Source organism: Octodon degus, unplaced genomic scaffold (genome assembly GCF_000260255.1).
Source record: "Octodon degus isolate 3935 unplaced genomic scaffold, OctDeg1.0 scaffold00021, whole genome shotgun sequence".
Lineage (NCBI taxonomy): Eukaryota > Metazoa > Chordata > Mammalia > Rodentia > Octodontidae > Octodon > Octodon degus.
The window spans coordinates 11,083,445-11,105,238 of NW_004524597.1; the positions used below are offsets into that span (position 1 = coordinate 11,083,445).

Genomic DNA, 21,794 nt, shown 5'->3' on the forward strand with positions numbered 1-21,794 from the left:
CCCACAGATGCTTGTCAGTGGACACTGCTGAGGGTCTCTAGAGGTCACAGGGTCCCTAAGCCCAGCTGGCCAGAGGTACCAAGAGGGGACAAAATTTACCCACCCATTTGAGGTCCTGGGTCACAGCACAAGAAAGCCCAAGAACTAACTGGTGAATGAGACGACACAGCCAGGTTGGAGCAGCCCCCTCACAAGGGAAGCTGACCCTCAGGCTTCCTCCAGACCGCTCGCTCCACCCACTAGGGTGGCCTGAGCTGGAGGTCGAGCTGGGCCCAGCCTAAGGAGGCGGTGCCCGGGCCCAGGTGGCAGGAGTGGGCGGGGCGCCCGCTGGGCTCTGCGGGGCTCGCCAGCCCAGACTCACTCTGCGCATCCCTCAGTCCCTGTCGTTACTTGGCTCTCGCTGTCATCTTCCAAAGTAAGTCAATACACAGAGCCTCTCCTGCCGGGAGGGAATCGCAGCCCAGGGGTATTGGGCTTGCCCAGCTCTGTGCCTTGGCTGACCCTCTCCTCGGGAGGCGGCCGGCGGAGCGACCCCAGCGCCGGGAGCCACGCTGCGTGCCGGGGCCGCGTGTTGTACGCCGTGCGCGCCGCCGTGCGCCGTGGCCGGGGGCGTCGTGGGATGCGCGGGCGGCGGCTGGGCTCAGCGGCGGCGGCGGCGGCGGCGGTGGCAGCGGCAGGTATGGCAGGCTGGGCGGGTAAAGACCCCAAGCCCAGGAAGGGCCCACGCTCAAGGCTTGGGCTGCTCCCGTGCCCACGTGGCTGTCCACGTGCAGAGCCACAGAGAACAGCCAGGGTGGGGCGCGGGAACTTGGGGGTTCCAGGGAGAGCACCCCGCATACTCCCGGATCTCACTCCAGCCCCTGGCCGGCACAACTGCTGTGCCCAGGGATGGAGATGGCCCCAGAGTGCCCACCACCCACTGAAGCAGGTGCCCCAATGCCATACCAGCCCCTCTCCCAAGGCCCACAGGGCCAAATCTGGGGAACGACAGACCCCTGGCCCCGGGGGCGGGGGGGAGGAAGGAGGGGCAAAGGGCTGCCTACCCTCACCACCCTAGCTGTCACCCAGCAGCATCTCAACCAAGCTCCCAGGGTGCTGTACTGTGGTCAGGTCCCCCACTCCTAGGGAGACTATCCACAGCCCGTGTCTGGGCTTGCCTGTATCCCCAGACCCCCTCAGCACACACTCTCTGGCCTTCTGGAGATGCAAATTGTAGCCAAATCCTCCCAGCCTAGGATTAACCCGCCCTTGGAGTGAGCTCTGTCATGCAAAGCAGAGGGAGGGATGCAGAAAGAACAGGCAATATCCAGTCCCCTGCAATCTGTCTTTTCCCACCCAGGCAGGATGGTTTGACTTAAAAATGGGCCGCACTGGAGGGGATAGGTTACTATCAGACCCTTGTGTGCACATCAGGGAATCTTCCCAAGGCAGGAAACAGTGGCCTGTTCTCTAGACCAGAGCTGGGCCTGATGAAACTCAGGGTGCAAAGGATGGAAAGTTTGCTGTGCTGTTAATGAGCTCTGCTGGGGAAGGGGAGCGCATGGGGCTTCGTTAGTGGAGCACCATGGGACCTGGACCTAGTACTCCAGCACTGTCTCTGTAGCCCTTCAGAAAAGCAGACAGTAGTGTAGCCCCAGGATTTTCCTGGGTGTGGGTAGCAGATGGCAGCCCCCAGCTCTACTGCTTTCTCCTGTGCCAGGGCTGGCACACCTTTCTCCATAGGGGTGGCACACCTATGGTATACGTTTTTCTTTCAAGACAGATGTCCATCTATGAGGTTCTTTCAGAACTAAAACCTCAGTATTCAGGTTTAGCTGTAGTGTTGGTACTTTGCAATAAATGAGTTTAGGTTGCAGTTTAGCCACTGTAATACGTTCATCATCACTATCCTATGTCCTCCAGCCCCAGGCTGGCCACTTCCGAAGCCCCCGACGCCATGGAAGAGTGGGATGTGCCCCAGATGAAGAAAGAGGTAGAAAGCCTCAAGTATCAGCTGGCGTTCAAGAGGGAGATGTCCTCCAAGACCATTCCGGAGTGAGTCCCCACCTGCCCACCATGCATCTCATTTTCATCTTATTTGTGTGCAGGACCTTGCCCCTGGGACAGGTGTCTCAAGGGCCTGTACTCACTCCTGCCCCACCCACAGGCTCCTCAAATGGATCGAGGATGGGATCCCTAAGGACCCTTTCCTGAACCCTGACCTGATGAAGAACAATCCCTGGGTGGAGAAGGGCAAGTGCGCAATCCTGTGAGCCAGACACAGCAGGTGTAAGGTGTGACTTTATTATAAAAAGACTTCTCCAGACAGTGTCGTCCTGGTGCATTCCCTGTGCGTCTTGAGCTACAGTAGGTCCCTGATGTACAGGCTACGCCGCACGGCATTGGAGACACCCTCGTTGAAGCGGAACCAGACCTCACTCCTGCCCACTGCAGTGCCCATGCGCCACTCTACCGAATCCTTCTCTGGGACCTCGGTGTCTGTGGGGACCACACAATTGCTCTTCAGCTGCCCCCAGCCCCTGGGGTACTCCCCCATGCACCCCCACACACCTGTGCTTGGAGCTGTTGCTTTCTTGACAACCACACGTCCAAAGAAGTCCCTTTCAGGCTGTGGGAAGAGGGTATCAGGCATGGGGAATCAGTGGGGAGGGTGTGGGAAACACCACATGTCTTAGGACAGAGATCTTGAACTGGGGCAAAGACTTCCAGCTAAGGACACATTTTCCAACCCATTACTAATTGGTCCCAGCTCAACCCAATAGGTTCATCCTTGGCCTCAAGAGGCAGCCCAGTACTCAAAAGCCCACCCAACCCCCAACAGCAGCCTTGCCTAGCCCTGCCCCACACCTGTTCCTCCAAGGCTGCTCTCTTCATGATATGTTCCAGTCGCTGCTCGTGGTTGCGCAGAGGAAGTTGCCTCACCTCTTTATCTCCACACCCAGTGAGACCTTCAGGCCCTGGGGGACCCTGGTCTGCCTGCAGGGAATACTGGTGAAGACTGGCTGGACAGAGCCAACACCAAGGATAGCATTCACTTCCCAGGCCCTACTTTGCCCAACAGGGGTAGGTTCACCAAGGGCCTAGCTCACCTGGGGGCCAACTCTAGCCTGGGCCAAAGCCTCTGCCCGACGCATCTTTTCCACCTCAATCTCCCGGGCAATGAGTTGCTTGGCCTGGTAGGTAAGGGGCTTTCGGGCAGGCAGCTCAGGGAAGCGGCAGACCTCCTCCACATTTCTGCTCAGGGCAGGGCAAGACACCACGGCACTGGTCAGTAGGGCCAGGGCCAGGGACTCAGTTGGTGCTCTAACCCCACACAAGAGGAATGATGGCTGGAATAGGGGATGAATTCCCACTGCAGTCATATCCCAACCCCAGGACAGCTGGAAATCAACAACCTAGAGCCTGTTTTTCCAACTGTAAACAGAAAGATAAAGGAGCCTGCCTACACAGAGAGGAAGTAAAACAACGGACAGGGCAAGGGATGCAGGAGCCTGAACACTAGAGCCCTCACTAAGCCATAAAACCCCAAGCCCACTGCTCTGCTACCTGATACTCTATCCCACAGTACCTGCATAGCTATCACTGTCACTCATGAGGCTACTCATGAGTAATCATGAGTAACCCTGGGGCTGCACTTAGATTGGAAGAGTGCTACAGTGACTCAGTTCCCACAGCTGTGCCCTGGGTCATATCTGGGTAGGGCTAAGCTGCAACTGACCACTCTAGACACCTTGCCATGACCACGTTGCCTCTGGCACCCAACCTGCAGCCTCAGGCCTCCCCCACCAGGAACAAGGGACTCACGGCTCCAGCCTGTAGAGGTATTGCCCGTCAGGTGTGCGCTCCTGGCGGTAGGTGAGGCTGTAGGAAAGCATGGTGCCCACAAGGCTGGACAGCTGCTGCTTCTCACGGGCACTGTACAGCTGTGTGCTCACCTGGGGCCAGGTGGGAGATTAAGCAAACCAGAGCCACCCCTACCAGGCACCCCACCCTCTGCTCTATACAAGGCACTCACAGGGCGCAGCTTAGGTGCAAGAATGTCCAGAAGTAGGCAGAGAGTGTCCAGGATGAGGACCTGGGGTGTGGCCTGGCTTCGGGTGGCTGGTGTGATGCCTGACACCAGTGTCTGGATCAGGTTCCTTATCTGGTTTATTCGGTTCTGGGCCTGGGACAGAGATGAGCCAGGCCTGTGTCACCAGAACCATCTGGAAGCCAGACCCTAGCACAGGCAGAGCCAAAGCACACCTCTTGCTGGCTGCTGGGGAAGGCAATCCGAGGCACATGGCTAGAGGCGAAGAGGATGTGGAAGGCTGCGGGCAGGAAAGACAGGTAGCGCAGGAGCTGGAAGCTCTGGCTGTGGTGGGCAGCCTGCTCTAGCAGGTCATCAAAGGCCAACCAGTCAAGGGCCATGCACACAGATCCCAGGCTGGAGTCCCGGAGCCGCAGGCGCAGGAAGTTGTCAAAAAGGCCCTGGAGGAAGCAAGAGCCTGAGGAGTTTCATCCACCTCCCAGCACTAGCACCACCTTGGGACCTGTCCCTTCTGTCCACCTTGTGAAGTCCCAGGTGTAACACTCAGCCAGAAAAATGAGAGCATGGCCAGGACCTAAGGGGTCCACCTTGAGCTGCGAGGGTCTACCCCACCAGGAGCCCCAACCTCCCACTACACAGCTGGAAGGAAGCCCTAAACTCCTCCCTGGAGGCATGGAGGCCCCAAACTCCCTCTACTTAAGAGTCCCATCCATTCAGCTGTACTGTATGCCTTTCCATGCTGCAAATTTCCAGACTGGCTAGAGATCCCCACCATTAATCCAAAGGTGTTTGGGATTGGGAGGCAGCTTAGGGAAGGTTTCCCCATGGAGGGGCCTGTGCCACCTGCTTAGACCAAATACTATCCCATCTGGTCTCTACCCCATATACTTACACCCAGAATCCAGCCCCTCCCAGGCCCTGGTACCCCATGTGGACCACAGCAGAGGCCTCAACCCCCAACCATACCCTGTGGATGATCACTCACTGCCAGAGCCCATGCTCCCTGCTTCCCTCTCTAGTTCCCTTCCTGCCTCCTGAGGAGTCCCACAGCCTTCTGTCCCTGTCCATGCCATCCCCCAGAGGCCTCTCCAATGCGCTCTCCACTCTTCACCCATTCTCTGCCTTTTCTCCCCACATCACCATCCATACTCCCTTCCAAATACTCTCTTCAGCACCGTAGCACCGAGGATCCTGCCCCTGGGGAGGGCTCACATGAAGGGTGGGTACCTGGACCACTTTCTCATGTTCGCCTGCAGACATGGTCACTTGCAGAATGTAGTAGAAGCGCTGGGAAGCAAGGGTCAGGGAGCCTACATCTCTGTCACCAGGCAGCAATGTGTGGGCCAGCAGACTGGTATCCTGGCCTCCAAGTTGCCTGCAGGAAATGAAAAAGGTTAAGGGCTGTGACTAGGATCGGGGCCTCCCTGCTCTTCTGGATGAGCTCACAGCTCCCACCCAGCAGTGCTTCCTTCAGTCTTCTGAGTGAAGCCCTCCCAGCCCTTGCTACCGTGAAGTCTTATCTTTACATCTCCCTGGAGTCACTGGGGACCTCATACGTGGAGACCTCCCCTAAATGGATCTCCCAGGCCTTGAGAAGACTTTGATATGGACTGACCTTCACAATAGAGGTCTCTCAGAAAAGGCAACCCATAAGGAGCCAGGCTAGGAACTCCACATCTCAGAACCAGGAGTCCTTGGGTATCTCCCACTCTGTTTGGGGCACTAAACAGACCAGCACACCTGGTAGGTCATAACCTGAATCAGAGCAGACACACAATTACCCCCACCCACCTGAAGCTTCATGGTCCTGTTCAGGTAGTAGATGGGTAAAGCTAGGTAGAAGTGAATCCTGAGTCCCAGCAACAACTTGGGACACTGAGCCATAAAGTTATAGAGGCACAGAGCTTTGAAGGCCAAGCCAGGCAGCCCCAGGATCAGGGACATTGGGCCTACACGTGGTACTGACCTGAATCAGGTCAGCTTCCTGAGCCTAGACACTATGGGCATCTGGGCTGGGGTTAGCCTGCCACATATACCTACCTCTGGGTCCGGGGCAGCTGAAAGATCTCCTGCCACACGGAGAAAAGTCCTTTGCGCTGGTCCTTGAGGCCAACGTGGGTAGTCTGCACATCTCGCACACTCAGCTCCCGCTGGCCCCGTCCGTGCAGGAACTGGGTCGACAATGAGGTTAGAGGTCACCAATACCCACCTCACCCCACCCCTCCAGACTGCCTACCTTACCTGCAGGGTGTTGATGCAGGCACGGATGTCATTGTCTGTCTTCTCACAAAGGGCTGACAGTGCACCCGGGTCAGACTGCATGCCCTGTCGCAGGGAGATCTGCAGGGAGGGTAAGGGTACCATAGGGCTATGTGGCCCACCCTCAAGAGCCCATCCCACGGCCACAGCCTTGTTCCCCAGGGACAGGTAATAAGCAGCAGCCCTGGCTGAAGGACAACCATAGGCTGCACATCCCTAAGACTGGCCTCTGTCCCTGCTTCACTGCCTACCATCACAAGCCAAACTAGTCCTGGAGCCAGGTGGGAAGGGACCAGGACAGAGGCCACATCTTCCCCAAGTCATTCAAGCAATCCCTGGCTGCCTGATCTGCCCTGCTGACCTCCTGGAGCCGCTGCACCAGCCTTGAGGGCAGAGTAGGGGGGAAGTGCAGCAGGAAAGCTTGCTGCTTCAGCTGTCGCAGGGATGGCACAAACCTGCAGAAAGGGGAGGTGGAGATTCAGCTGGTACAGACACAGTGGCCTAAGCAAGACCGCCCAAGGCTGGGGCCAGTTCCCCCCATCATGCCTAGTACGGGCCACTCTACATGCTGGTTAGAGGCCACGGCCTCCCATTCTGGGTAGACTGCCCTACTCGCTGGCCAGAGGACAGAGCTTCATTTAGTGCAGGCCATTTAGTACAGGCCACCTCATTGCAGACCACCAAAACTGGGACGTCCTATCCAGTGTGGGACACTCTACTCACTGATCATTGCAGATACATATGATGGGCCTGGTCAAGAGGGCCCCCTCTGTTCGGCGTTGCCTGGCCCCTCCTAATGAAATAGTTGGGCCACCTGGCTCTGCCTCCTGTGGACCCTTACGATTCAGGATGCTCAGGAGAACATTGATGGCAGCCTTTGGGGAAGAAGAGAAGGATACAGTGAGCAGAGGCTCTGGTCCCTGCCCACCCCTGCTTACCCAGTGGTAAGGAGGCCCACCGTAGAAGCCCCATCAATCTCATCAATAATGAGGCAGTTGGGCTTCCCACTGGCACCCAGTACTGACTCCATCTGCGTGGCTGCCTCAATGCGCGTGCGGAAAGCCTCAGGGCTACGGTCATCGCTGTAACAGTAAGGCCAGGAAAGGGTCATGGGGCAGCCAGGGCAGTATCCAAGCTCCCCAGTTGGACAGCCTCAACCCCAGTGAGCCCTGATGAAGAACATGTACCAAGTACCCAGGACCCTAACCCTTGTAAGGCAGAGACAACCGCAAAAGGTCTTAGGGCTACAGCCCAGACTCAATCAGATGCCTCAGGACAGACAAGAAACCAGGATCCAGCCTTCTGCCCCACTTACCTGGCATTCATCTCCACCACACAGTACCCAGCATGCCGTGCAATCACATGTGCCAGTGTGGTCTTGCCCAGCCCCGGGGGTCCACACAACAGGGCCACCTGCAGGCAAGGCAGAAGACGTACTGCAAACCACACAGCCATGGGAAGAAGCCTATCTAGCAAGAGGCTAAAAAGCAGGCCTCACAAGGCTGGAAGCTGCTAGCCATGTCTCCACCCACCAGCCACCAAGTAAGAACACAGAGTACACAGAGTGCAAAGCCAGTTCTTCAGAGCAAGAGAAGGTCCCGTGATGGGGAAATTACATGGGGACAATTACATGGGGACTGTGCCAGCAAACCACGTTAGTTAGACAGAGTCCTTTAAGAGGCATTGGCATTTTCAAAGATTGTTAGCCTAAAAGATACAAAATTTAAGGCTGAGTGTGGTGGCGAAGCCTGTAATCCCAGCATTCGGGAGGCTGAGGCAGCAGGATTGCTGTGTGTTTGAGACCAGACTGGGGTACAAGGTGAGCTCAAGGCCAGCCTGAACTGCATAGCAAGACCCTGTCTCAAAAAGACCAAAAAATAAATAAATAAAAATAAAATGTAACCACACTTCACATAAACACCGACCTCACCCACAGCCTCTAGAAGAATCAAAGATGCCTAAGGGACTTGCAAGTATACAGTACCAACCACTGATTGTAGGGTATGCTCAGGCTCAGAGGTCCCCACTAAGACTAAGAGGGGCTCACCTTCTGCCGGGGCCGCTGGTTTGGATCTAGCTCAGCCTCCAGCATCTCTTCAACCACCTGCTCTTGGCTTTTCCACTTTCCAGAAGCTGCAGTCTCCTTGCCAGCCCGGGCTGGCTCTACGCTGGGCCTGGGCTTCTTCCAAGCAGGCCTTTCACGGCCGAATACCACATGGTCCCACAGCTTCAGCCACTTGAGCAAGCAGCGGTTGGTGAACTGCATGGAGGGAGGCATGGCCTAAAGCAGTTATTCAAACCTCCCAGAGCTTTTAATAACAACAAGCTATAGCCTGTGTGCCATGGGTGCATCACCACTAAAGTTCTGCCTGCCCCTCACATCAACCTGCTACTGTAAGCCCATGCCACAGGTAGGGACACTAAGGCTCAGGGGGATGAAGGACTGCTGGTAAGTGACAGAGGGTCTCACACCAGGTTTACATCCCACACCCTGGCCCCAGCCTCTGGGACTCCCTACTCTCCCTTCCCAGTCAACCTCTGGCATCAGATGTTACAAGTCAAGAATGAAAACAGGCATGGAGCAGGACATACCCTGGACATCTAAACCAGCTCACAGCAGGCCACAGGTGGCCAGCAGCAAACCAGATGTGTGGTGACTCTGTTTCCCATCTTGACCCAATGGAGCCAACCAGAGCCCCCACGTACTCTTGGCAACCCAATAGTTTTGCAACACAAAGATCAACTGGGCTCCAGATTCTTCCCTCTTACAAACAGGGAAGCCAGTGACACCTGAACAAGGACAAGACCTCACATCATCACTGAGCAGTTCTGTGTAGCGTTGAGGTGCAAATTCATCCACCCACAGGCAGTGCTGGGAAGTGTGTTGGCCATCAACAGGCTCCTCCATGGTTCGGGCCTCCTCTTCTTCAGATCTGAGGCTAAAGAGTATTGTGTCCTAAGACAACACACCTAAGCCTTCACCCCTCACAGAGACTATGGTCACAAATACCCCCAAAGGTTAATCCCAGAACCAGGAAGGCCCATCAAGTCACCTGTGCAGAGTATCTGAGAGCTGCTGGGCCTCCTGTATTAGCCGCTGCCGTCGCTATACAAACAGGATAGGATGGGTCAGGACAGCTCCACTGCCATTCCCCCTACTTCCCACACTCCTTAACAAATCTCAAACACCTCACCTCATTGTCAACCTGCTCCTTCAAGGAAGCAAAAGAAATACCCAGCAGGTCTAGTCGGCCAGGGGCTCGCCACCGGACATCCAAGAGGGGGCTCTGGTTGGGGAAGGAAGCAGTCACCTCTGGACCCTGTCCTAGGCCATGAGATCACCCAAAATCTCTATCCTCAGGACTACATGTATAAGACACATGAAACTGTCAGGCCAGGGACAGCACGGATGGAAGCCACCAACAGAGAGCAAATCTAAGGGAGGCAGCTTTAAGGGGTAGAGAAAGAAGGCAGAAAGGGATTGAATAGGGGCCTACATGGGAGGGTGGGATTGGAAAGCTGGGCCTGCTAAGGCTGTTGCTTCCTCAGCAGTTTTGCATTCCTATTTCTGGGCTGCATGGACATCCCCATTTCCACCAAAACAACAGGAAAAACCTGCCCATCAGTCTGTCGAGAGGCCTGCAGTGGACATGAGGCCCACACCCTTTCCTGGGCAAAATTAACCTGCCAACCCTAAACAACAGCCACAGTCAGACCCACACTTGTAGCTACACTAAGTACCCACCTGTACCCCATTGCCTGTGGAGTCAGGACGAAGCACCAGAAAGGCCCGGTCACCACCTGTGGAGGTCACATTGATGTAATCCTCCAAGACAGGGGGCCGCCTTAGGACAGGATTGTGGGTGTTATGTAAGGCCTGTGTGAGACCTGCATCTGCATCAGTGTCCATAGGTCTGGGAAGGGATAGGGCTCAGTCTCAGTTATCTGTGTCTCCTGTCACACTGGGATGGGGCACCTGGACCCCCTCTCAGCCCACTTCCAACAAGCCCCCACTCTCAGGATGTCATCGAAGAAACAGAATCCTTCCAAATGACTCTTGGACAGACAAGAAGAAAAGGGGTGCCCTAAGCCACACACCCAGAACCGCACAGCTCGGTTGGGACTTCAGGACTCAGTGGGGGGGTTATGGCCCTTGGTGGGGAGTCAGGAAACTCCAGCTCCTCCAGCTCTGGCCCAAAGTTCAGTCTCTTGACGGCCTCTAGCCTGGATCGCTTGACCTTGGGAGCTGAAGAGACACAACAGAAGGATGGTCCAAAAGTTCCTTTCCACTACACCCCCACCTTAAATAGGAGCCGCCCGTGGACCTACTGTGGGGCAAGGGCTCCTTGCTGGGGGCAGCGACATCCACTCTCCGCTTTCTGGCACCTCGATTGCTGCTGCCTGGAGAACCAGGGGGACAGGGACGAATGGCGGCATCCCCTCCAGCGATGGCCTCCTCGAATGTGGGCCAGGGCCTGACCGCAGCAGGCGGTGGGGTCCCAGAGGGCCGCAGGAATGGCGTACCTGCAGAGGAAGCGGTTGCAGCAGATGTCCAGTGCACGAGCCGTGCTCCACCTTCAGCGGTGAAAGTCTTCGCATCCCAGAGCGCTCCAGGCCAAAGTTGGGCATTATTTCCGCGTAACCCTCCCAGACTCCCGCCGCGCGCGCCCGGAGGGGAGGGTGGTAGCACCCACCTTCCAGCTCGGCCAGCACCTCGAGCTCTGCCGCGAACTGGTTGTGGAAATCATCCTCCACACCGTGCAACTCGTCCTCATAGTCCTCCATGGCACCCTAACCTAGCCCCAATCCTGGGGACGCTAGCCTCGGCCCACTGCAAGCTCCGCGATCTCCAAACCTCCCGCGCCACTGCCGCCAATAGGCTCTAACCCCACCCCGAGCGTCCCCAGTGCCGCCAATCAGTGACCGGCGTGCCGAGCGACGCTCGCCATTGCTCAGCAGGGCAGGGGCGGGGCTGCGCACAAGGCGGCGGGCCAAGTCTCGCTGAGTGGTCACAGCAAGGACCTGGAGCGCTCACCATTGGCCAGCAGGGCCGCATGTCCGCGGTGAGGCAGGCAGTGGGCGGGGAGAAGGTGGGACTCGTGGGTCCCCAGGTGCAGGGGCTGGGAACGCCGGAGGGAGCTGCTACTAGAAGTGACGTGTAGGCCCAGGCAGTCTGCAGGTTAGTCCTGAGGTAGGGGCGCGATAGGTTCTCGGATCCGGGGGCCTGCCGGTCAGAGCGCGCACAAGCGGGGCCAGGAGCTCCTGCGGACCTGAGTGGCACCTCACTTTGCTCTCTGACCACTTGGGGAAGGCCCACAGCTCAGCTTTTCCTCCCAGATCTGAAGTAGCCAGAGCAAGGTGGACCAGCTTCCACCTGCCAGCATGCTACCTCGCCCCTTTCCCCCCACCCTTCCCGAGGTGAGACAGAAAGGGCTCCCACCGTGCAGGTGCACACATCCCTCCTGGTTTCTGCTGTTGTTCAGAGACTTGGGCTCACTTTCACCCTCGCAGCAGGCCCTGCCATGGAGCCGGGCAGCGTGGAGAACTTGTCTATCGTGTACCAGAGCAGCGACTTCCTTGTGGTGAACAAACACTGGGACCTGCGCATTGACTGCAAGACTTGGCGGGAAACCTTGACACTGCAGAAACAGCTTCGACACCGCTTTCCAGAACTGGCTGACCCTGACACGTGCTATGGGTTCAGGTATGTGGCCTTGCACAAGTGTCCCATAGCAGCAGCCACTAGAAATTGTTCAGACGCTAAACTTCGCCAGCGGGCACTGCCCACAATCCAGCAGTGTCTAGGTCTCACTGCTCCTTGCCCTCCATAGGTTCTGCCACCAGTTGGACTTCTCCACCAGTGGGGCACTGTGTGTGGCTCTGAACAAGGCGGCTGCAGGCAGTGCTTACAGGTGCTTCAAGGAGAGGCGTGTCACCAAGGCTTACTTGGCATTGGTAAGGGGGGAGGGGGAGGTACCTAGGACTCCTACCTACTTTCACAGCCCTCACATGGCCACCTGGATGTCAAGCAGGCTTCCCAGTGGCAGTTGGATGGCCTACTGAGCGACATGTGATATCCCTTACCTGGCAGGTTCGGGGCCACATCCAGGAGAGCCAGCTAACAGTCAGCTATGCCATTGGCAGGAACAGCACGGAGGGCCGGACACATACCATGTGCATTGAGGGCACTCAGGGTATGATGGCCAGGGTTTGGGGTCAAGACAGACATCCAGCAAGGGCCTTGCACGGAATTGGCCATCTGGGGTGAACCTGTCAGGGGTTGATATACCTGCCTCTACACTTAGGTTGCGAGAACCCAAAACCAAGTCTCACAGAACTGCTGGTCCTGGAGCATGGGCTGTATGACGGCAATCCTGTCTCCAAAGTGCTGCTGAAGCCACTGACAGGTCTGTCCAGGACAGGGGAGGGCACGGGTTATGTAAGACAGTGAGCTGAGGCACAAAAACCCTGTGGCTTACCTGGGTCACCTGATTACCTGGACACAACCAATGATGAGGTCTGCTGGCTTCTTTTCCTGCTGGGAAAGTTTTGTTGAAATCTCCAGCAGGACCAACTGTGCCCCAATTCAGCCCTTACCAGAAGCAACTCCAGAATGGTCTCTTGTCTTGGAACTTGATGTCTCACATATAGTAGAAGACAAGGGGTTCCATCCCAAAGGGTAGTCCTGAGATTCCAAGGTTACAGCAAGGGACCCTTCTGGAGGTGATACAAGCTGGGTGGGGTGTGGGCCTAGAGCTGTCCATTCCAGCCTGAACTCTACCTGTCCCACAGGCCGGACTCACCAGCTGCGGGTGCATTGCAGTGCCCTCGGTCATCCTATTGTAGGTGATCTGACATATGGGCAGGCCACTGGACAGGAGGACCAGCCCTTCCGCATGATGCTGCACGCATTCTACCTGCGCATCCCTACATTGACTGAGTGTGTGGAGGCCTGCACGCCGGACCCCTTCCTCTCCACTCTTGATGCCTGCTGGTGCCCCCACACCCTGGTTCAACCTCTTGACGAACTTGTCCAGGCCCTTCGGGCTGCCCCTGACCCTGGACCCATGGATGAAGACTCTGGTCCCTGTAATCCCTCTGTATCGCTACCTGGGCCAAGCCAGGGTTCCACTGAGACTGAAGCTCAACAAACATCCTACCTGCAGTGGCTATCAGAGTGGACTCTGGAACCAGAAAACTGAGGGCCACTGTGGAATGCTGGGCTCATCTGGACAAGGGACTAGCAGGGCAAGCAGAGAGCCAGCCAGGCATGACTGTTGGAGATCAGTGCTCTCAGGCTGTGAGATTAATGCCTGATTAGGGGGCCTTCCTCCCAGTGTCTCCTGGACAAAACAGGCTTTTCCTGCTTGAATAGCTTTGTAATTCCAAAGTTTCCTCCTAGCAATAGTGGTGAGCATATGGCACATGTGTTGTAGCCAGGGGGTTGTTATCATTAAACACTCTAAAAGGTTACCTACTCATCACTGCCCTATGGCCTCATCTAATGGACTTACCAGAGGCCATCTAGCTGGTAGCCTCAAAGTTAGGATCTGGCCAGCCTTTGCCCCCAGGTGAATTCTAGTGCCTCACTCACCCAGAGGCCTCACCTGAGCTTTGGCCCTAAGCCCACCGAATCCTGTGTCCTGAGGCACTCCTCTTTCCTCTGATCCTTTTAACTTGCAGCCCAACCAGACCCTCTCCAGAACTCCCACTCTGTCTCCTGCCTGGCTTTGCCTGCCTCAGGCCTTTGCTTTATCTAGACTCTGTCCTGTGCCCTGCCCTCTTTTGCCTGCATTCAGTGCCTGGCCCTGAGGCGTGGGGCTGGGTAAGGCATCAGCAGCAGAGGCCTGTCCCTTCAAAACCAACCTGTGTGCTGCTTCTGCTGTAGCACTCCTGGGCTCCTGAGCCCTGGCTGCAGCTCTCACTACAGCAGCACCTGCTTGGCTCCCAAATGGCCACACGGTGTCAGACTCTGCCTTTAGGAAGCACCCCAGCCTTACCTTCTCTGTTCCCCACAATAACGCCCTGCTCCTGACTGCATCTGGGACATAGGATTTGTAATAAATGTTCAGTGATGAATCCCAAGAGTGACAGTGAGTGCAGTGGTCTCTGCTCTAGCCCATCCTGCAATAGACCTCAATGTCCTGACCAGCCCTCCCTTCAGGCCTGGTGAGTTTTGGCCCTTGGAGGCCAAAGCCATGTGGCCCAACCTCCCAGTCAGAAGCATCTTTAAAGTATCCAGACACTCTCACCTGGGTCCCCTGTGGGTCTACTACATGTACTATAAAGTTTATGGGGCTGGCTTTCAGAATCAGCTCCTTGAGGAGAGATGTACTCTTCAGCTATTTACCTTAGTTCTGTGCAAGGTCCCAGTAGTAATGCTGGGTGGTGGGAGCTAGAGGGGATGCCTTCTGGACCCCTGGACGAGTTTCCTCACCCTTGGCCTCTTGAGGAGGCCAAGACCCCACCTCAAGTTGTGCCCCCTCTGAAACACCGCCCTTAACTATCTTCCCATCTGAGGATCTTGTTCGTGTTCTGCTTCCTCTGGGACTCTCAGAAGGGCAATGAGTAAGCCTCACAGGCCTGGTCCCACAGCAAGTACTCATGAGGGATGTCTCTTGAGGGCTTAGGTATTGAGTACCTGGTGGGCCCCAGACCATAAGCAGGGTCATCTCAAAACATCCCAAAAGTTGGCCCGGCCTCCCTTATCCTGAAAGCTGAGACTTGTTGAGGGCTGACGTCATGACATGTCACCAAGGCCAGCAGCTGCTTTCACTTGCAAACTCAAATTTTTCCCTTTGGAAAAAAATAAAAAATAACAGGTGGTGCCACCTTTAGTATTCCCTCTACTCGACCCTGAAGGAATAGACAAGGACATCCAGCATTCCCAGGAGTAGTAGGTGGCCTATAGAAAAGGTGACACGTGGGAAGGTGGACACGCAGACAGCCAAGGGATAGACCCTACCCCAGGGAAGGCTTCACATACACTTCCTGAAGAGCCTATCAGCCTTTCCTGGTCTCCAAGGCCCAAAGAGTCCCAATGATCACCTACCTTCCAAGTCCAGCCCCTGCTTCCATGCTAGGTAGGATGTCCCCCTCCATCTCCAGGTTGCACAGCCCCAACATGAGCCCTATCTGACCCATCTGCCCTTCACCTCCTGTCTGTGGAGTAGGCACTCTACAGGATGTAGTACAATCAGGCAAGGCTTTCTAGAAGAGGAGTTTCCTCAGACAAGGCATTCCGGGGGGTGGGGGGGAACTACAGGAAATGCATGCATGGGTGCTAGAGGCCCTACCCAGCATGCACAAGCACCAGTACTCACTGCTGTGTGGCCTCCAACAACTCACTCAGCCTCTCTGAGCCGTTGTCTCTTTCTGTTAAAAACCAGGGTTACTGCTGCCTAAGGCCCTGAGTAGGTTTAATAAACCAGAACAGGAGCTTCGGGTGAGATGTAGCAGTCTCAGCAACAGCTCTCATTCTCTGGTCTTTTGTCCAGCCTGGGCTTAGGGCTGTCCTGGCAGGCAGACTCACATTGAGCACCCATCTTTTACCTTCACCTCAGCCTGCCCTGAGCTCTGAGGATCCTGGACAGCCCCCACCTAACACCCTGTCCCTATGGTGCCCCCCCTTCAGCATCCAAAGCCATCTTAAGACCTCATACAGCCAAAGCCTGCCTCCAGGAAGTGCTGGGGCTCAGGATAGACATGCCCTCTCTCTCCAGGACCCTCCCCTAAGCCTACTCCTGAGAACTTGGCCCCTCCAGACTGGCCACATGCGCTTCACTGCTGCCAGTACAACTATGGCATTTGCTATGTTTGCTGTGCAGGCACTGGTGGTGGCTAAAGGACCCTTCAAGGCCTCTCCTAAGCTGGATGAGACTTTGGACCATCTAGGCTATCCTGACAGGGTCCTGGGCTATGCTTGTAGGCCCTAAGGGGACTGTCCAACAGCCCTAGGGAGCCTTCGTTGGTCATCAGGCTTCCAGGGCCTGGCTCAGCCCATCTTGCTAGTACCAAATTCGCTGGGGTGCCTGCAGACAGTGGCTACATCATCACACCATAGAAGCTTGAGCCCCTGAGCCCTGAGAGCTATAGCTTGGTAGAGGGCCAGGTCTGGCACCATGGTCCAGGGCCAGCCTGAGGTAACCAGGCCTAACCACTTCGGTCCAGGAAAGGTACCATCTGTAGGTACCATCTGTAGCAAGTAGGGAAGTCCCATCTGTAATCTGACCTCCTGCCCTGGCCCCTAGGAGCCTGCCAGCACAGCCATCCTGCTCTGTTCTCAGGGACTGACATGGCTGCAGCTGCCAACGACCTGAGAAGGGCTGTCATCTGGGACAGGGCTGCGTGTAACCAAGCTCTCCCCAGTGTGGGTCTCGTGCTTGCCCACACTGCTCCATACTCACAGGTCTGTGTTCATACCTGCCCACCTCCTTGTTCCCACAGAAGGTCCAACTAGCTACCACATTGGTCCATGAGTGCCTCATGTTGGAGAAACACGAACACATGTGTGTGTGTATATAACATTGATATCTCCCTTCTTGGGCCCTGAACACACAGATCATGCGAACTTAGATACATGTGTATATGTGCCATGTGCACACACACACTGGCCCCTGTGGCAAAGGTATGCTCACATCCCACCCACCTGAGCATGATAAACACTCAGGGCTGGGCCCCACAGAGAGGGGCAGTGCTGGGCAGCAGCCAACCATGAGCTCAGCTTTGTGCCTCTGGGGACTGGGGAGCAAGCATCCGCTGAGCTGGACCCCTGGGAATAACGAGGCAGCACTCCAGGCCCCACCCAGGCCCCTCCCCTCTGGCTGTCTGGCAGGTGTCACTGGGGTCCACCAGTGAGAGCAGGTGTGTGCAGACTGCTGGGCAAGGCAGGGAGGCAAGTGGGGCCCCTTGTGCCCCTGCCCTACACCACCCCATATCCCCCAACTCCCGGCTGATGAGCTGCACAGCATCTACAGCACCTGATCTATAGCTCCCTCTATCCACTGCACGTGACCAGGAGCAGCTTGTCCCCAACCCCTGGGCAGCATCTCCTCTACATTGTTCCTGATCAGGTGAGAGGAATGGGTAGGGTGGGCCTGCCAGCTGGGTCCCAGAGCTCCAGACTGTACTTCTGGTCCCTGGGCATCCCCTTCGAGGAGGCTGAGCCCCTCTGAGTCTCTTTTCTGCTCCTGACATGGGGTGGCAAATTCCCCATCCTCTTCTCAACCTTGCAGATTCCTGAGTCCAAGGGAACCCAAAGCGGTCACACTGAGCTCACTGTGCCAAGAGGAGTAGGTGGCACACAGCTGTCCAGCAACCCTGGCTGGGCTCCTGAGCCTCAGGATTCAGGTTCCAGTGATAGAGTTAGCACATAAGTTCTAAAGAGGGGACAGTAGGCACCTGGGCTGCTGGGTGAGGGGGCACCTCTTCCCCAGAGCCTGTGGGACTCACTGTAAGAGATCTGTTAATTGGAGACGCTGCTGTAGCATGGGTCCCCGGAGCCCGACCTGTGATAAGAAAGGCTAGGTTTACAGCTCCTCTCTCCCTATTCTGATGCTTGTTTGTGGGATTAGTTCCCTCCCAAAGGCTGAGCAGATAGATGCACTGGGCCGCACCCAAGGTCAAGCAATCTGTGTGACACTGGTATTTCCCTTTTTGTGCCCTGAAGCCAGCCTGATCACTCATCTTCCTTCCTCTCCAGCTAGTCCTGGACCTACTGCCTGCTATCCTGGTGTCTTCCTGCCCAGGGACATCTCAGCCAGGATGACCAGTGCTTGCTGCCGCTCTGCCATTGGCTCCAGAGTGGGTAAGATGACGCTTTCTTGAAGAAAGTGTTCCCTGGGCCTTCTGGGCATCTGTCAGGCCCACATGGTAGGACCATTGGCTTAGTTGCAGAGGCAGAAGATGCTTGGACCTCTGGCCGCCCTGTCCTCATGAACCCAAACTGGGAGATGTGCCCTAAAGAAAAGGGGACAGGCGGAGGCAGAATCCTCCAGCACAAAGGGTTAGGTGGGTGGTACAAAGAGACATTGTGAACACAGCCTTTGTAAGGGCTTTGGGGTCCCAAAAGGAAGACCCATGGCTTGTCAGGCACGGTAACACACAACTATAATCTCAGCTGCTCAGGAAGCTGAGGTAGGAAGATTGCAAGTTTGAGGACACCCTGGGCTTCACAGTGAGACATTATCTCAAAATTTAAAAAAAAAAAAAAAAAGTGGCAGCGGGGGGAAGGAAAGAAAAGAAAGGGCTGAGGGTATAACTCAGTGGCGAAGTATTTACCTAGCATGTGGGAAGCCCTGGATTCAAACCCAAGAAACATGGAAGGGCAGAGGCTTGCTGGCCCAACCAGGACATAAAAACAATTCTTTCACATAGTCCCAACACAGGCCAGGCCCCTAGGTGGAGAGGTGATAGAGCCCAGACATATCTGGCCCAGTCTTGTCCTCCTGAGAAGAACAGGAACCCAGACTTAGCATTTGAGAGCCCACGGAGAGTTACCCTGGCCGAGGCAGCATCTGCTAGGCCCAATCCCTATCCATGGGCCCTTTCTCTACTGGAGATTTTGCTAAATGGTCTGCCCAGGGACAGTGAGTTGGAGCTCCATGGACACAAAGCCCATCTAGTGGGCTGGGCTTCCAAGGCCAAAACATAGGCCAGGCTCCCGGAGTCCCGTTAGGAAGCCCTGTTATACCCCACTGCAGAGGCTAAGGGGCTTAGGGTGAGGTAGGAGTCAGTATCTACCCCTGACTCAGGATCTGAGGGCTCAGACTGAGGACAGAATCACAGCAGGGGAGATGTAGCTGGAGGGAGATCTACATGCACACAGAGTGCACTCAGACCTGTGCCACTCGCAGAGCCAGACTGTGTGTACATGAGCCTGTACAGCTCTCAGGGTCCCCTCTGATCTTCCCACTGGAGTCAGTGGCTGTGGTAGGGGTCACAGGCCCACTTAGGACCCAAGGATCCTTACACAGACCCCAGGTGACAAAGGCACCCATGCTTACCCTGACACTGAGTCCTCATAGCCTACTCTGTTCCAGGTGCCTTGGCAAGCCCTGGCCTCACCCTCCTCCTGTCCCTCACTGCTCACTGCTCTAGTTCCCGGGCTGAGGGTGTCATCCAGGGAGGGCTGGATGTTGGCAAGGTCGACCCATGGGCCAGGTGAGTATGGGGTGGGGGTCTTGCAAATCCAGTGTTTTCTATGGTTGCTTGATGGGAAGAGGAGAGGGAGGAGGAAGGTCCTGATCCTGGGATGGCCCATGGATGTTCTTCTGGGAGAGGTCACATCCAAGGATATGAGGCCTTGGGAGGAAGGGACACTACCCTAGGCTTTGACCTACAGAACCTTGCCCCAGGTGACCCACATGTCCAGGTTCAGTTACAGGTCCAGGAATGGATTCCCAGGCCATCTACAACCTTGGCCAGGGTCACCTGAGTTTTATCCTTGGGGCTCCCAGCCCTTGGACCCCAGCTCTGGCACCCACTCTAGTGATCTCAGGGCCATCACTTCTCCCTGAGTCCTTTCAGCTCCCTTGTACTCCCATCCCCCAGCTTGGTTGTTTCTTCTCTCTATTCAGGAGCTTCATGTCTGAGCCTCATGTCTCTCCTAGGAGCTGGTAGTAACTGATGAGTCTATCAATCAATTAATGAAATGTTTAGTCAGGCAGAACCAGGGTCCCACATGGGAACAATCAAGCCCAGGCTAAGGCATCTAAGACCCCTCTTGTGAGGACATGCTATTCCAGTCTTACTCTGAGGAAAGCTCAGAGATGGCCTAGGCCAATGATGGTGAACCTTTTAGAGCTTTCAATAACAAACAGCCTGCTGTGGCACACCTGCCATAGGCTCACCACCACTGGTCTGGGCTGTGGCCAGCCAGCAGGTGCCTCTAGGCCCCTCAGCAGCCTGCAGGGATGGTGAAGGCCTGGCCGCGGGGGCCTCAGCAGATGGATACCTGCACACACACAAGCTCATGCAGCAGAGAGCTTGGCTCACACGGGGTGCTCGGGTAGGGAATGAAAGAGCAGAGCAGGAGTCTTATATGAGAAGTCACTTCCACCCCTCACTGCCTGAAAGTGGAAAAATCTGCCCTTGCTGGAGCTTCCCCTAACAGCGCTATGGTCTCTCATGGCCTCATCTTCCTGCTCAGGGCCAATGCTGCTCTCCTGCAAGATTTCTGGTGCTATCCAGCTGGCCAGCTGCCTCGGGAGCAGCTCTCTGCCCTGCTCAGGAGCCTAGCATCTCAGCATGTCCCACTCCAAGCCTGGCAGGTAAGCACCATGGGAAGAGATGGGAGGGGCAAGTCAGGCCTTGGAGGGGACCAAGGGAATGCGGGTAGGCAGCTCCTCTGAAAACAGGGCCAGCTCGCAGCTTGGCCAATCTGCTAGGTTCAGTATCACCTGGGCTCTGAAGTGACCCTGCCAGGCAGGGAGTTTGGCTTCTTTAGGCTGGGCTGTTCCTCTTAGGGACAGCTTCGTGGTGTGGCCCGTGCCACTTCAGCACTTAGTCTGTAGATGCTTCTGCTTCTCATTCCTGATGAGGACAAAGCTCGTCTGCTTCCCCTTCACAGCCTCCTGGTGTGCAGTGCCCTTTCCTCCAAGCTTCCAGGCCTCATGTGTTGATGGGTTGTCAGGCCAATGATCTCTGCCCTGGCTGGGGCTACAGGGCCCTGAGCTGGAAGAGAGGCCAGCAGAGCCCAGTTGGGCCCTGAAGTGACTCAGGCATCATTCATCCCTGAGTTAAAAGGAAGAAAGGAAGAGGCAGGAGCTGGATGTGGGTGGCACACATCTATGATACCAACACTGTGGAAGGCTGAGGGAGGAAAATCTTTGAGCATTTTAGGCCATCCTGGAACATATAATGAGTTCAAGGTGAGCCTGAACTACATAATGAGACCCTGTTTCTATGTTTTTGTTTTTATACATTTTTTTTTCCTTTCATTTTATGTATTTGGTTCAGGGTCTCACTACGCAGCTTGGACTCATAATGATCCTCCTGTTTTCAGCCTCCTCAGTGCTGGGATTACAGGCGTGCACCCCCACCCCCACCCCCACACTCAGCCAGCTCAGAACGCCCTAGGGGCAGGGTCAGCGCAACATGTGGTGCGGAGGATTGAACCGCAGTCCCTGAACTTGCCTAAGCAGCACTTAGTCTGGTGAGCTATCTTGCCGACCCCAAGACCCTGTTTCAATAAAACAGAAAAAGGGCCAGGGATATATCTCAGCAGCATAAATGCCTGTCTGGCAATCACAAGGTCCTGAGTTCAATCCCTGGTACCACAAAAGAAAGAAAGAGAGAAAAACAGAAAGAAAAAGAGAGAAAGCTCTGAGAGCTGGGTGTGTTGACGCACTGCTGTAATTTCAGTGCTCAGCAGGCTGAGGCAGGAGGGTTGCCACAAGTTCGAGGACAGCCTAGGCTATATAGTTAGTTCAGGAGCAGCCTCAGCTATACAGCAAGACAGCAAAACTCTGTCTCAACACACATTAAAAAAGAAAAGAAAAAAAAA

General features: G+C 55.7%; 4 protein-coding genes across 5 annotated transcripts in view; 3 read left to right on the forward strand and 1 right to left on the reverse strand.

Moving 5' to 3' along the window:
• Positions 1–1,936: 1,936 nt before the first annotated feature.
• Positions 1,937–2,252, forward strand: Gng13 (G protein subunit gamma 13). The gene is made up of 2 exons (XM_004627919.1): positions 1,937–2,034; positions 2,147–2,252. Exons 1-2 carry the CDS (start codon positions 1,937–1,939, stop codon positions 2,250–2,252), a joined length of 204 nt encoding a protein of 67 aa, XP_004627976.1.
• Positions 2,253–2,295: 43 nt separating this feature from the next.
• On the reverse strand, positions 2,296–11,104 carry Chtf18 (chromosome transmission fidelity factor 18). Its single transcript, XM_023711709.1, has 22 exons — positions 10,984–11,104; positions 10,619–10,813; positions 10,388–10,535; positions 10,035–10,203; positions 9,484–9,576; positions 9,343–9,395; positions 9,102–9,228; positions 8,337–8,549; positions 7,605–7,702; positions 7,248–7,371; positions 7,013–7,164; positions 6,651–6,744; positions 6,272–6,370; positions 6,071–6,201; positions 5,258–5,405; positions 4,246–4,470; positions 4,016–4,165; positions 3,805–3,935; positions 3,090–3,234; positions 2,848–2,976; positions 2,551–2,608; positions 2,296–2,478 (listed from the first exon to the last, which is right to left on the reverse strand). The coding sequence occupies exons 1-22, from the start codon at positions 11,072–11,074 to the stop codon at positions 2,342–2,344; spliced, it is 2,910 nt and encodes a 969-aa protein (XP_023567477.1). The 5' UTR covers positions 11,075–11,104; the 3' UTR covers positions 2,296–2,341.
• A 322-nt stretch (positions 11,105–11,426) lies between these two features.
• Rpusd1 (RNA pseudouridylate synthase domain containing 1) lies at positions 11,427–14,369 on the forward strand. Of its 2 annotated transcripts, none has more exons than XM_004627921.2 (6): positions 11,427–11,468; positions 11,801–11,993; positions 12,121–12,244; positions 12,381–12,483; positions 12,595–12,696; positions 13,082–14,369. In XM_004627921.2, the coding sequence occupies exons 2-6, from the start codon at positions 11,812–11,814 to the stop codon at positions 13,489–13,491; spliced, it is 921 nt and encodes a 306-aa protein (XP_004627978.1). In that variant the 5' UTR covers positions 11,427–11,468; positions 11,801–11,811; the 3' UTR covers positions 13,492–14,369. The 2 variants fall into 2 exon arrangements, with proteins under 2 accessions (XP_004627978.1, XP_023567410.1); XM_023711642.1 differs by having other exon boundaries at positions 11,455–11,468; positions 11,854–11,993.
• A 3,683-nt stretch (positions 14,370–18,052) lies between these two features.
• The window catches only part of LOC101573152 (mesothelin-like protein), a 9,835-nt gene continuing 6,093 nt past the window's right edge, over positions 18,053–21,794 (forward strand). Inside the window, exons 1-3 of the mRNA XM_004628126.1 lie at positions 18,053–18,095; positions 19,330–19,450; positions 20,439–20,559. Of these exons, the coding sequence (XP_004628183.1) occupies positions 18,053–18,095; positions 19,330–19,450; positions 20,439–20,559 (285 nt within the window). The remainder of the gene's footprint in view (positions 18,096–19,329; positions 19,451–20,438; positions 20,560–21,794) is intronic.